The 14,762-nt window shown below is 40.2% G+C and overlaps 1 protein-coding gene across 1 annotated transcript; it reads left to right on the top strand.

The window, feature by feature from the left end:
* Window positions 1–6: 6 nt before the first annotated feature.
* On the top strand, window positions 7–12,313 carry TMEM64 (transmembrane protein 64). Its single transcript, XM_003205171.3, has 3 exons — window positions 7–483; window positions 6,201–6,356; window positions 9,743–12,313. The coding sequence occupies exons 1-3, from the start codon at window positions 181–183 to the stop codon at window positions 9,935–9,937; spliced, it is 654 nt and encodes a 217-aa protein (XP_003205219.3). The 5' UTR covers window positions 7–180; the 3' UTR covers window positions 9,938–12,313.
* Window positions 12,314–14,762: the final 2,449 nt, after the last annotated feature.

Here is a 14,762-nt window from a genome sequence, read left to right as displayed (position 1 = left end):
GCCCGCGGCTGGCGCTGCTCCTGCTGCCTGCTGGGCACCTGCTGGTGCAAGAGCTGCCTCAGCGTGTGCGTCCTAGCGGCCCTGTGCTTCGCCTCGCTGGCCCTGGTGCGCCAGTACCTGCGCGACCTGCTCCTGTGGGCGGAGAGCCTGGACAGTCTGGCCGGCGTGCTGCTCTTCACCATGGGCTTCATCGTCGTGTCCTTCCCCTGCGGCTGGGGCTACATCCTGCTCAACGTGGCCGCCGGCTACCTCTACGGCTTCGTGCTGGGCATGGGGCTGATGGTGCTGGGCGTCCTCGTCGGCACCTTCGTGGCGCACGTGGCCTGCCGACGGCTGCTGGCCCGCTGGGCGCTGGACAGGATCCAGGGCAGCACGACGCTCAGCGCCGTCGTCCGCGTGGTGGAGGGCGGCAGCGGGCTCAAGGTGGTGGCCCTGGCGCGCCTGACGCCCATCCCCTTCGGGCTGCAGAACGCCGTCTTCGCGGTGAGTCCCGGCTGCGGAGAGCCGCGGCCCTGGGTTTCTTTGGCGGCGGGGAAACGACCCCCTGCTCGCTTCTGGTGGCCGCCCGTCCCTGTCGAGGCAGGTTCTGAGGCATGTTTTTCAGTGGCATTAGTCTGCTCTCGGACTTTGAGGACTGTTAGAAAGATGCATCAGGATGCTCTGTAGCAAAATGCACGGGAGAGCTTAGTGATTTTAGAGCACCTATATTTCTGAAGCGATTAGAGTGGAGGACAGGTTGTATTTTCGGGCATCTTTTGCCTGAGCTGCTCTTTATAGTAGTTAGTACAAATGTTTGCATTGGAAAGAAGGTAGAGGACAAAGTCCTCCTATATGAAAGGGGCATCATGTTTTGGGCAGAGAAGTCAGGTGCAGATTGGGAGCTGTGCAGTATACCACCAAAAGTAAGCTCAGTTTGAGGCTGGTGAGCACCTGTTTTTCTTTCCTACTTCTAGACAAATATACCTACATAGTTTATTTTAGAGATACAGTATTACTGTTTTTCTTATCATCTTAAAGGAGAAAGTAAGGAAGGGCATGCAGTATACCATTTTGAGTTTATGCTGATGATGGGGTGATTTGTTACTTTACAACATAGTAAATAAAACACAGTGCTCAATTTTTAATTAAGAACGTGTAACGTGAACTACTACGTTACCAAAAATAAGGATGTTGCATCAAATCTAGGTGAATTCCTAGTTTCTCACAGAGAGTGAGGTTTCAGCTAAGTGTGGAATTCAGAGTTCTATCAGTGCAGACTTAGCTGTGCTGATTTTTTTGAAGTCTGACTTAATTTAAATCTTCAAATGCAAGGGGGTTTTGGGTATCCTAACCATCCACCCATTTCCTGTGTTCAGAGCTCACGCAATAATTTTGAGATGATTTGTTCTTAATAGTAAAAAACAGTAAACTGAAGTCTTGAGAAAATGTAAACATCTTGAATTTTCCAGCAGTCTAGTTTATGCTTGTTTTATTTGTGCATGTTCGTAAGTAAACTGAAAAGAAAATGAAAGGGAATATAGGAAGTGACAATTGAGGTCTAGGAACAAGGGGTAGACTTCAAGTGAGAGAGAATGGATGGGTTTCTCCAAGTCCTTGTTTCATGATGTGCATTTTGGGAATTGCAGGGGAATGTAGAGAGAGAAGGAGGGAAGGGAGTGTTCTGGCATTTGACTAGTGACAGGGTCACATATTTCCAAACTGCATTAAGAAGAAGATTTCTTTTTAAGAAACAGGAATTTGTTTGTTTCTCACCAGCCAGTCACCAAAGCCTTGCTTCTTTAGTCCATTCTGCAGCTGTTTGTGGAAGCACTAAGTGTTGGGAGCAGTGGAGTAATGTATTCACGTGCCTTTCTAGAAGACCTAGAAACCTGCAAGGTGAAAGAATGTTTGTACATTTTTAAGTGGGTTTCACATATTTGTTGGTCCTCTAGCATGCTGCCAGCATGGCCAGGGCAGTGCTGATAGCCCCAACTGAAGAGTTTGTTCAGCCCTCTCCCCTTTGCAGCTCTGAATGTTTTGAAGGTAGGTCTGTAAGGAGGCACAGCGTGCAGGTTATCACCTCATCCAGCTAATGGATCTCTTCTGCTAGGTTTGTGCAGTCTGATTATCTCCAGTCCCTGGTGTAGCCTAGATCAGAATTTATAACTTACTTTTTCCTTTCTGAGAGGGCTATTGCGTGGCAGATATAAGTGTACTAGAAATTTTAGTACCTGAATGTATGCCTCTGCTTTCAGAAATAAGTGAAATATTGTATGAGTAAGTATTTCTGGAATACTGCTCGGTGAAGTAAGACTTCCAGAAGTGTTATGTGCTTTGCAGCAAGCTGCTTATTTTCTTTGTTGGGAAGTTGATAGCTATAATTCAGTTTCTTTTATTCTGCACTTTTTTTAATTTCTTGAGAACAGAAAACCATTGGAATTGTCTTTTGCTGTCAGTTTCCAAACCTACCTGATCTGAAACACGTGGATTCATAAATTCGGGATAGAGAATCCCCCAGAAGCATGTGACTCCCAAACAGCGTCCTGGCATGAAGTGTGCTTTTTGACAGAAATGAACCAAAGGGGTCAGCTGTAAAGAATGCACCAAAGTTTTATCAGACAAAGCCTATCCAAAGCTCAGTGGGAGAGTTTCTGGCTAACGCTCCCGTTACCACAGTAGTTAGTTCTTAGTTTATTTTAGTATATTGCTGTGGCCTGTTACACAGTTGTATTCATGTTTGCTTTGGGATTTCACTGTTATTTTTCCTGACATGAGCTCTCCCTAGATACAGAGTCCTGTTAGTCTGTGTCAGTTTCGCAGTGTGGACTGCAGTTAGAAAGACAGGTGAAGTTTTATAGAAGGAAAGATAAAGGAAGCTGTAGGTTTTACTGAAAATTTGTCGGGTTACTTAGCAATAGACACCATCTTTTTCCTGACCCTTCTGGGGGAAGGGTTACCAGCGTAGATCGAAAACCCACAAATAAAATCTTCCTCTCCTCTTCTTGGGTTTCATCTTAACGGAATGCAGAAGGCACCATCCAGCACGTTCACTGGCAGCCCCTCCTTCATTTGAAAGCAGTCTCTTTTGTGGACCAGTTACTTTAGGACAGATCAGAGTTGCAAACGTGTGCCTCTGCTGCTAGTGTGTCCTTAATATATATTCAGAAATGAAAGAGGTGCCTAGGAGTGTTAAAACGGTTTTTGGAAGTTTCCCAGTTCCATTAGATTTAATGACAGTGTCCTACTTAGGAAATCTTGTCCCAGTGCTAGCATTTCAGAGACTTTTAATAGCAGTTCCTTCATTCCCTTGGCAATAAGAGAAGTTTCAGTTGTGCATCCTTATTACATGGCCCAAATTACTATGTTTTTTTTTTTTTAAAAAAACAAATCTTTTGAAAGTATCAGTCAATTATGAAGTTCTGACATGATTGTGTAGTGCTTTTTCATTACAAATCTACATTAAGCTTGCACAGAGTGAGAAATCTATTATTTGTATTACTGTTATATATTTAAGTCCATGGGAGCTGTCATTTGCAAAGTGAAGATTGGAATCACCTTATTGGATCTTGTTCCAGTGAATTACTCTTGATCTTTATGCTTCATTGCATTTTCCTCTTCCACTGCCCTTCCTTCTCCCCGAAACTTTCCTCTGATAATGCTTAGAGCTGCAAGAATCCAACAGTGTGACTCTCACAGTAATCAAAGTTTATTTTAAGAATAGTATGATGAAGTCAGTAACTTTGCTGCTATTCTTTTGTCTTCAACATTGTATAAAACTTTCAAGGTCAGTAATCTTGTAGTCTCCCAGCGTTAGGAGCTGTTCTTAATTAGTACTTGTTTTACTATTATGTGATCAACTGAATTGTCTAGAAAATGCATCAGACCTTTTTCATAGTCATTTTGTTTTTAACCCATTGTCTCCTTCTGATTTCATTTTCCTTTATAAATGTGTTTTGAACTCCTGGATGTTGAATTTAAAATTTCTCAGTGGTTGCTGTACTGAATTAGCTATGTAAACTGTACAATGTAAACTGTCCCCATACCGATAAAGAAGAGAAATTTCTTGGAAAAGAGGGGAAAATATCTTAAAGTATTCGTCATCTTTTTTTCCAGAAAAGATTAAGAAAAGCTATCGTTGTGTGTATTGTTTTGTTCACTAATCAAATACCAAATACCTTTGGCCGAGAATCTTCATGATGCCTGTCTACATGGGTTGCTCTGAAAGTGATGTCTCCTGCTTATTTTCATGGAAACTACAACAGATACAAGAGCGCAATAACACAGTGTGATGAAGGAAATTCTCAGCTACAGTTCACTATTTTTCAGCACCACCATTAGGTACGCATTTTTGCCAGAGATAAACAAGGGCTTACATGCTGCAGTCATAAAAAATCTATGCCAACAGAGGTAACCTGCTGTTTCACAGCTACTGTGATGGCGTCATTGCTTGGAAAAGGTTGCCCGTGTAGTCCATCTTTAATCAGCCCAAACAGGTGGGAGTCAGAAGATGCCAAATCTGGATTATATGATGAGTGTGGTAAGATAGTCCAGCTAAGATTGGCCAAGTGTTCCATGGTCTTCAGACTGGTATGAGGCCTGTGTTACTGTGCTACAGTAGAAAAGTTGTCTCCTCCTCTGGCCTGACTCTGGAAGTTTGAGCTTTCAGCTAGGTCTATGTCATGATGTAATTATCAGATTTGATGGTCTGGGTTCCAGGAAATCCAGAAGGATCATCACTTTCCCATCCCAAAAGGCAGTACTCATCACTTCAACCACTGAGAGCTGCATTACGAACTTTTTCTTAGATGGGGAACTTGCATATCCTCAGTCTGTCATTTTGACTCAGGTTCAAAATGGGGACAACGTGTCTCATTACCAGTAATGATGCAATCCAGGAAACTGTCACTTTCAGCCTCCTATTGATTAAGTAGGTCTTGACAAACTTGCTTATGGTGTTCTTTCTGTTCTTGTGTGTGCACAAGAGGGACCTACCTGGTGCAAACTGTGCAGTATTCAAACATTGCTACCACCATTTCCAATACACTGATGGTCATATTCAGTTCTGTACACAGTTTCCACGTTGTAGTCTTCCAATTTGCGTGGGTGAGCTGATGGAGATGCTCTTCATTTTGTGGTGTGACAGCAGTGTGTAACTGGAATGTGACTCGTCTTTCATGTCACTGTCGCTACTTCTGAAACACACCACCCACTGCCTCACTGTGCTCAGCACTTCTTGGTCCCCATAATGTTCAGTAAACATCAAATGTCAGTGGATGCCGTTTTTTCTGCATAGAGGAGTTCAGTGACACACCTTTGCTCTATGTGCACTTCTGTCTCAGATGCCATTTTGTCAGACTCTGCTGCCATCTGTCAAACGGCAACAACATGTAACAGAATATTGGTGGGAAGGTTCAGCCTCTACTGCCATACCACCACCATCTACCTCTCCTCTTGTGGGCCAACTAATAGGAGACATTACTTTCAGAGCAGCCATTGTATATCTCTGTATAATTGGTATATATCTTAATGAGCTATATAACTTCCTCTGCAGAGGCAAATTGTATCTGCCTGGCCTGCCACACTGCCATTCTGTTTACCTAGGTCATATTTAATACAGCAAAATTTTGAACGATTGCCTTTTGCTTCTGTATGTGCAAAACCCAAAGTAAACAGGTTATATTTGTATCAGTTTTTGTTTTAGGCTTTCACTTTTGATAAAATACTTTCTTCAAGAAATTCTCATGAATTGCAGGGCTCTGTTCACTATAAAGAAGTAAATATTTTAAATGAACATTGTGATTACATCCTTAGTTAAAGACTTGCGCAGAGATGCTGTATAATGTAAGATGAAGCAAAATAAAATACAGTAAATTTAAAAAGACAAAATGAAAACTAGCCACAATACCGTTCTGTTGTATCACTGTAGGTTCACTGACAGTGAAAAGTTTAAGTGAAGGAACAAATTATTTTTGTTTTCTGGCATAGATGCCCCATCCCTGAAGGTGTTCAAGGCCAGGTTGGATGGGGCCCTGGGCAACCTGGTCTAGTATTAAATGGGAGGCTGGTGGCCCTGCCCATGGCAGGGGGTTTGGAGATTCATGGTCTTTGAGGTCCATTCCAGCCCAGGCCATTCTGTGATTCTAGGGAAGGTAGTGTAGTTGGCTGTGCATGTGGGTTGTGTTGACACGGTATGGCTTCTTACGCATTTCTTTTTAACTTAGGTTACAGATCTGTCGCTGCCCAACTACCTGATGGCTTCTTCAGTTGGGCTGCTTCCTACTCAGCTCCTGAACTCATACTTGGGAACTACCTTGCGCACCATGGAGGATGTGATTGCAGAACAAAGTGTTAGTGGCTATTTTATATTCAGTTTACAGGTACGTGAAAACAACGGTTTTCATAAACTTTGAGATCAGTAATGTTGCTATTATGACTCTCTTTATGACTTTTTTGGTAAGCAGTGAGTATAGGATACAGTCTTCAGTTTCAGTGTATATTTTGATCCCTTCATTTTTTTGCTCATCTTCTGTACCGATGAGATTTGAAGTAGAATTTTGCTTCTGGAGATAGTAGGGAAGCTTCACTCCTGTAGCATTGCCTCTTCAAGTAATTGAATCTTTACTTCGGAGAGTGTGTGCTCCTCGAAATGTGTATGAGGCGTACAAAGATTTAGCTTTGCAGTTTCTTCTTTAGATTGTATCATTTCCACTCTAAAAGAAGTGGGCTGCAGGAGGTTTGAAGGGATGCTTGTTTAAGTGTTAAGAGCTGTCGCCTGGAGACATAATGACAGCTTAGTCTGAGGCAGCCAACCTCTTGTAGTCTGAGAGCTAAGCAACTGTGGCCGAGTAGCAGGGGATTTAGAAGTGTTTGATTTATAATGTTGGTATTATCACTAGGTTGTGTAAAGCCTATGATACTAATTTTTCATAGATTTGTGTGTAATGACCGCTTGATAACCCAGACAAATGAGTTTCCAATGTACTGTTTTGCTTCAGTTTTGTTTTCTTCTGTTTTTAATTCTTTCATACTTCATGTGATACAAAACGGAACTTACTTGGTGCTTTCCAAGTTCTGTCCCGTTACCCTCTGTAGTAATCTGTTGCTGAAGTTTAGACCGTTAAAGCACCCTTACACTGAAGAAAATGGGCTCTTAGCTGTAAAGCAGCGTGCTTTGGTTTCTTAAACTCAGAACCTGTGCCATGTTCACTGCTGACACTGAGCTCTCACAATTATGCTAGGTCTTTAGGTGCTGTAGAAATATAATATTACTAATGCCTCAATCAAAATATCCTATTTTTGCATGGAAACGAGTTTGTGAGATGCGTCTAGTACCTTTTCATGAGCTTTGCTGATGAAATAATTAGTCAGTAAATCCTGGGGACAAGCCTTAAGTTGAAGACTGTTGTAAGCATAAAGGTGAAGAATATATCAGAACAAGATTATATATTAAAACCTCATCTGACAGTGTTGTCATTTCCACGCTGTGTTTGACCAGCAGTTGATACGGTTTGCTGATTTCTAGTTCATTCTGCAGTCATTTATCTTCCTCAGTGTTTACAATCACAAAGCTGATGTTTAACAACACTGATATACAAAACTAACTCCTTTTAACCCATCACTCTCCTGTAACTTGAACATTCTTAAACATTTATATGTAATTAAAAGGTTTAATGAAAAAGGCTTGAGTATTAAAATGCCTTTGTGATTGTCAAGTAAGCAACCTCAATGCATATGGTTGAAAGTCAGTGTTTACTTGATCAACTTATGTTTTGGTTGTGAAATGTTATTTTATGTGTTAGAATCATAGAATCATTAAGGTTCAAAAAGACCTCTAGAATCATGTAGTCCATCTGTCAATCTACCACCACTATTGCCCACTAAACCTTGATGCTCCACAGCTGGCAACTGTATGTCAGCAGAGATGGCATAGAAAGCCACAGAGCTGAACGGTTTTGCAGGTTTTTTCAGCTGGAAATTGAGAGATTTGTGAAATTTGGAGACAGCAGAGACGAGTAGCAGTGTGGGAGCTAAAGCAAAGAACTGGGCTTTGTTCTGCCCAATTACAGACAATTCAAGTGAACAGTGAGGTTAGCAGTTTTTAGTGGTCTTTCCTCTTTTTTTTTTTTCCTTTTTTTTCCTTCCCCATTAAGATTTCTTAAAATGACACTGTAGTGTTAACTGTTGGTCAGGTAAGCACCAGCTAAAAGAGCTGAATGTCCAAATAGATGTACTTGCCACCTTGACAACTGTACATAAGAGCTGACTGAGTGAGTCCATTAGTGGAGAAATTGCTTGTGTTCTCCCAGTTTCTCCCAGGCATCTGTCTGGTGCTTTGCCTGGCTGTGTGGCTTTGACGGGACTTTGATTTAGTAAACAGCTGTAAAAATTAATCATACTTCATGGTTGCCAACATGTATATATTTTTAAATGATTTGTCTAGGGAATGTGAGCCTACTGCTAGTAGCATTTCTCAAACCTGTCAAGGTTTAAATATTTGGGTAAGCTTTTAGAATAGGATTTTTCCTGTGTGCTCAGAACATGATGTCTGCAAGTGTATATTTGACTCTTACATCAGCAGCCTTTTGAGGCCTTTAACGAATAGCTTTTATCGCAGGCAGTGGAGCAGGCTGCTCAGAGACATGGTGAGATCTCATTCTTGGATGTTTTCAAGACTTGACTGTATAGAAGTCCTGAGCAGCCTGGTCTGATCTGTCAGCTGACACCATTTTGAGCAGCAGGTTGGGCTCAAGACCTCCCATATGCCTTCCAGCTGCAATTATACTGATCATACTTGTTGCTGATTCTGGTTGGTTTCCTAAAACATTTTTTAAAAAGGCAGAATAATTTACTTGCTTTTAAAGGGACTGTCATTATGAGACAGCTCTATTTTCTTTGAAGATTTTTTTTTTTTTTAAAGGAGGATCTGTGCTGAAAACAGTAACCGATGTTTTATTGAAACCAAAGGCTGCCTCTGGAGAATGTAGTCCATGCTAATGTCCTTGAACATGTAACTTCTAAGCAAAATGTATCCCAATTTATTCTTGTTAATTTTAGTGGTGAAACTTTAAAAATTCTTAGTAATACAATTCAGAGCAAAAAAAATAAAGTCCTACTTTTAGATAGTATTTCCTCCTTAAGAAAATAAAAAGCATCCCCAGAGCCATCCTCCAGAAACCAAGTACAAGCTGCTGTAAGTTGTTCAGAAATTGTGGTTCTGCCCTGTTTTGTCCTGACCTCTGAGAAGCACAACAACGCTGCTGCTTTCTGCTATCTTCCCTGCTAATGGGGGAAAGACAAGAGGTTTTATTTCCTTTTTTCTACATCATTCTGCCTCTGCTGTTTGGCAAATTGCTAATAACCATTAAAATGTTAACCTGTTATTCACTAGGGTACATGGAAACAGCTCTTGTGATTTCCACTGCCATCAATCCATTTCTGTGCGGAGTTATTTTTGCTAAGAGATGCAGCAAAGCGATTGCTTTCTTACAAGTACGTGAATGTCAGTGGGAAGAAACAAACTGTATTTTTAATTCAAATTCATATTTAAGTTCTATAGAATTTTTGTTCTTTTTGTTGGTATGCTAGTAGCAGTATGTGTTGACTTGTTTGTTAGCTCATTTCCCTTTTCAATATGTTGCCTTTGAAGCATTAAGTCAGTAGGTGCTTCCATGAGTCTTTACACTGATGACTTACTCTTTCATTAAAAACAGTTGCTTTGTATTCAGTTGATATGGCCTACATCACTCCTTTGTTTTATTTGCAGATTGTTATAAGCATAGGACTTATGTTTTATGTTGTTCACCGAGCTCAAGTGGAACTGAATGCAGCTATTGTAGCGTGTGAGATGGAGATGAAGACATCTCTTGTTAAAGACTGCCAGCCAAGCATCAGCGGTTCAACAACGTACTGCAACAAAAGGACAGTGGCGTTCTCTGGGGGAGGTGTCAATATTGTGTGATTTCAAGTATTAATAAAATAAGGTTTTTGTGAACCGAAGCTATTGCCTAGAAATGTCTATGGACAATTCAACTAGCTTTTAAAATAATATTTCAGATGGTTACAGGTTGTACTATGGCACAAACCAACTGACCAGCTCTTGAATTGCACACGGGGTGACTTCGAGCAAGAAAAGTAACACGGTGAAGTAACTTGAGATGTAAATGCAAGTTTGGCTGCACCTTTGGTCATTTATTATGCCTATCATGGCCTGTAGTCTGCACTTTAGTTTTTTTTCTTTGTTCCTATAAACAGAAAAATGCTTCTATAAACTGAGAAAAGTAGCACAGAGGTAAATATTTTTCTGCTTAGCATTATTTATAAGGCTGAATAATTATATACAGTAGAACTTTATTACTGATAAAGATGAATGAGAAAGTATGCAGTTCTATGTACAGTATTCTTGAATGTGCTTTTGCTTCCAGTCCTTGGAGTGTATTATTTTGGTAACGGTGGGACCATTTGGCTTTTCCTTCATTTTTGATTTCAGGGGTTGAGGGTGGGGAGAGAACCCTATATAAATTTTTGGTTGAATGTATTTTTGTAAGTCACTGAAAATGTTGCAGAGCCATGCATATGTAGTCACACAAGCTTAAATCCTACATGGTGGGACTGAAGTGCTCTTAAATAACATTTTAAGTTACACTGTGTAATATGCAAAGGAAAAGGGAAAGTGCAGATGTTATAATAGATTGCAGTGAGGAGCTTCTGTTTGAAGGAAACTTCAAGAATTAACCAGCTGTTGCATTGGTTTTACCACCTTGGTGATTGTAACAAAGGGCTGTTCCATGTTAATCCTATTTATAAATAGTTTAATTGGAATGGTGTTTTTCAGCTCACATGCCTGCATATAATAAGGCTTCCAGACCAGGGAGCTAAATCTCTCCCTCAAATACAAAATGAGATAATAGCAGACTAATCTTACATGAAGGTGGCCTTTATTTTGTAAGTGAATCCCTCCCTCCCGTTAAGAAGCTTTAAAAATCAGTTGATATGTTTTTTTTCTACAAGTTTTACATTTTTTTAAAGATGCAATCTATTATAAATTTCATCAGAGTGAAGAAATGAGAACTAGGGGTTTTCTTTGGAAAAATAAATAGTAATGTCTCTGAGGCTCAGGAATTCTGACTCCATTTTTGCAAGACAACACTGTATTAGATAACGCTCCTTTTACATGTGCTATGGACTGTTTTTTCACTGCATTTGAACAGACTAGATAACCTGATAGTATTTTGTGTGTGTATGTGTGTGTATGTTTGTGCAGGTAAAAGGAAAACAACAGCACCTGAAGGTGACATCTTGTATGTGTGTTTTCTGTAGATACACATGCCAACATTCAATTGCTCAAACAACCACGAGTCATCTGATACAGAAACGATGCAATGTATTGCTTATTTTGTATTTATTTTGTGTAAGATTTATAGGATGCTTTCAGTCTTCAAGACTGTGTTATTTTCTAACAGAACACAACTGTGCCTCCTTCTTGTAAGGCTGTTTGTAGGGTCCAAGCATTCTTGCCTTGTGACGTATAGCAGGAGAGCAGCAAGTCTTCAAGGTAGTTGGGAAGCAGAGATTTGATAGCCTTTGGCAGTCTTACTGCGAGGATGTACGGTAACTCGACAGCTAAGCAGTCCTTGGTAGTGAAGTTCAGTTTTGCTCTTCAAATGCTTATCCTTTGTGGACAGCTGTTCATGGGTCTTGCGACCTAAGGAACCAAACAAGTTACGTAACAATGTTCAGATTGTCTCCTCTTTTATCATTTTTATTTCGTTTGTTTGTTCTTTTTAAAGGCAATCCGCATATACCTGGAAGTGTTCATTTACACATCTCTGCCTCTGACAGCTCCTGTGTGAAAACAAGAGAGCCAGATAACTTTTTGATGGCGTTATTGTCATCGTAGTATGATTGAGCCCTTCCTTAACTAAACATTTAAAATGTGTTTTATTTCTTGAAACAGAACGATCCTTGAATAAATGTTCCAAACTTTGCTCTATCTTGCTAAATCAACAATAGTGTTTTCAAGAGGTTATCTCTTCTTGTTTTTGTTTTGTTTTGTTTTTTTTTTTTAAACTAACTTAAGGTCGTGTTGTTTATTAAAGAACATTTCCCAAATATGTATTTTGAAATGCTTTTATTTCCATGACACTTTGTAACAAGAGTAACTTCACTATATGAACACTTTTGTAGTATGGAAATAGTTCTTAAACCTTTTGCATTTTGCTTGATACTTGTAAAATTTGTGTACAAGTCAATGGGAAATGTGCATTAAAAGGAACTTTTCTGTACCATGCCAACCATAATTTTATACAATAAATTTACTCAAATTTCTTTAAAAAAATATGTATTAAATGTTCAGGTTGCTACACAGAAGTAGTTGGAAAGAAAATGCAATGAGGTGTCGTCTTTATACACAAACACAAAGATACTTGCCTACCTTGAAGAAGTAACAAGTTAGGTTTTCGGAATGGATTTGCAAATTGTGAGTTACTGACAAGGGGAAGACATTTTCTATGAAATGGAAAATACTTGCTTAATTCTGTTAAATACTTTTGAGATTGAAAGTCTCAGCTGCCTTTTTGCAGTGGAAGAATAAGAGCATACATGTGTCAGTGAGAAATGTGCCGACTAACCAAAAGATTGATGTTTAAGCATAAAAGTGATGATCTTTTTTTGTTTTTTTTAAGAGTCTTCCTACAGTTAAAAATGGTACGAACAGTTTGACTCATACGTAACAAGTCACATTCATGCATGCTTTTGTAGCTGCAGTGATGGAGAGATTACTGCTTTTTGTGCATGAAACACAGGCCTAGTCTAAATTGCAAGTCATGTAAAAGAGGAAATCTTAGCTATGTGGCAACACTTCTTCCTTACTGTGGGAAATGCAGCTGTGTAACAACTTTACCCAGATCTAACTTTATAGTAGCTGCCTGCAAGGAAAACATCTTTTTGCCCAACGGCTTTACATGCTGTTTTTATGTTTGTTTTCTGCATAACTGCAGCCAGCATTGAGAGGCCAAGTCTGAGGAACGGTAAGACTGCTCTTCTGTAGTAGTGCCACACAGCACTTTGTGTTCATTTTCAGTGTGCTGTGTGAGTTTCGGATTTTGAACTGACCAAGGTTTTTGGAATAGTTAGCAGCCTTGAAAATAACCTAGGATACGATGCTGAAGATGAAACACTCACTCACTCTGAGGTCATTCTTAATGACAGGAGCCAACAGCTGCTGTAGCTCTGTGCCAGGCTGCGTCATAGTAAATTCAAGATTGGTACAAGTCCCGTCCACACATTAAAATGCTTTGAACTGGAGAAAACAGGAAATGGAGTGCAGAGTAGAAGCTGATGGAAATTCCAGCCCTGATGGATAGCATGTAGCTGCAGAGGAAGGCAGCTGTCCCTGTCCTCTCCAGTCCTGCAGGGTGAGTGGTCTACCCAGCAGCATGAGATGGGTCCAGCACACAATCTCTCTTCATGGACATTAGCACTCATTTACTATTCTGCTGTATCAATTTATTTTTAATTTATATTAATTTGCTAGTGATAAGTTGAAGTAACTTGAGTACAACTGTTTTGGTCCTTCTGTCCCTCTCCTTCTTCATTAAGTTAATCTATTGCTAAATTTAAAACTAGATTTTAATCAAGTGTTGCGTTCACTACTGTAATCCAAGTCCTTCTTCCTGGTCATATGACTAACATGTGATTGGTTGTCTGGACTCTTGATTAATTTGGAAAATGATCAGGGCAGATTAGTTGAGGCGAGCAAGCCATCTTTTTCCTTCTAATTACTTAGATACATTGTCAGAGAAATTAGTAGGGTAGATTTCTGAGACAGGCATTTTTGTTTATTATTTTTTTTTTGCTTTGTAAAAAAAGGAGTTAATAGCAAGAGCAGAAAAAAGATCTGAATTATGCTGGTCCTGGGATAAGAATATTGGGTGTCATTTTTTCGGGGGATACAAGAGAATTTTGCCTAGATGTAGCACAGTTAAGTTTGGGTGACACAAGGTAAATGAGTAAAGAGGCTGTAAAGCCTGCATCTCCAGGCCAGAATGGCAAGTCCAGTTTTTATTTTGCTTTGGCATTTCAGTTATATTTCTCTAATTAGAGCAGTTTAAATTTGTCCCAGTAACATTCCAAGATCAGCTGAACTTGGATGTGCTAAGTGATGTGAATGCAAGGGCACCTGGCCCAAGTGAGAGCCCGCATACAGCGAGCTGCTTGCTCTGCCTGCTGGGTCCCTGTTCCCAGTCAGCTGTAGCTGCTCCCTTCAAGACCGTGGGTGGGAGGAAGGAAGGGGAGGCCTGTGAACAAAAACTGCAAGTTTTTTGCTCACTGCCTTAGAAATTTGATTGCAAGTGTTCTCCATTAAATGTGAGAAATGGTGGGTGGTGAGGGAGCAGACTAATGAATTCTTTTTGACTCTGATTTCTGAGAGGGAGTAGCAATTTCCTTTAGCGCCAGATGAGATGCGCAAGTGGTAAAGGGGTGGGGGCTTACAACTAGAAGCAAATAATGCTGAAATGACAATGATGGGAATATAGTGAGGATTGTTTGGATCCTTGGCATAGTATGACTCTCAGATGTCTGTCATAGCTACTGGAAACAGCATCTCTAAAGCAGTTTGATGGCCTCAGCATGTTGGCTTCTGGAGAGCTGCTGACTGCATACCTCTGATACAAACATCTGTCTTACCATCTCGACTAGCAAAACCCAAGCCAGCAGCAATAGATAGTTCTTGTCCGAAGGGCAGAGAAACGTTTGTTGCTGCTCTTTGGATATCTTAGCAGAAG

Source organism: Meleagris gallopavo, chromosome 3 (assembly GCF_000146605.3).
Source record: "Meleagris gallopavo isolate NT-WF06-2002-E0010 breed Aviagen turkey brand Nicholas breeding stock chromosome 3, Turkey_5.1, whole genome shotgun sequence".
In the NCBI taxonomy this organism is placed as follows: domain Eukaryota; kingdom Metazoa; phylum Chordata; class Aves; order Galliformes; family Phasianidae; genus Meleagris; species Meleagris gallopavo.
The sequence above is the reverse complement of the archived record's forward strand: the minus strand, read 5'-3'. Positions and strand labels throughout refer to the sequence as shown.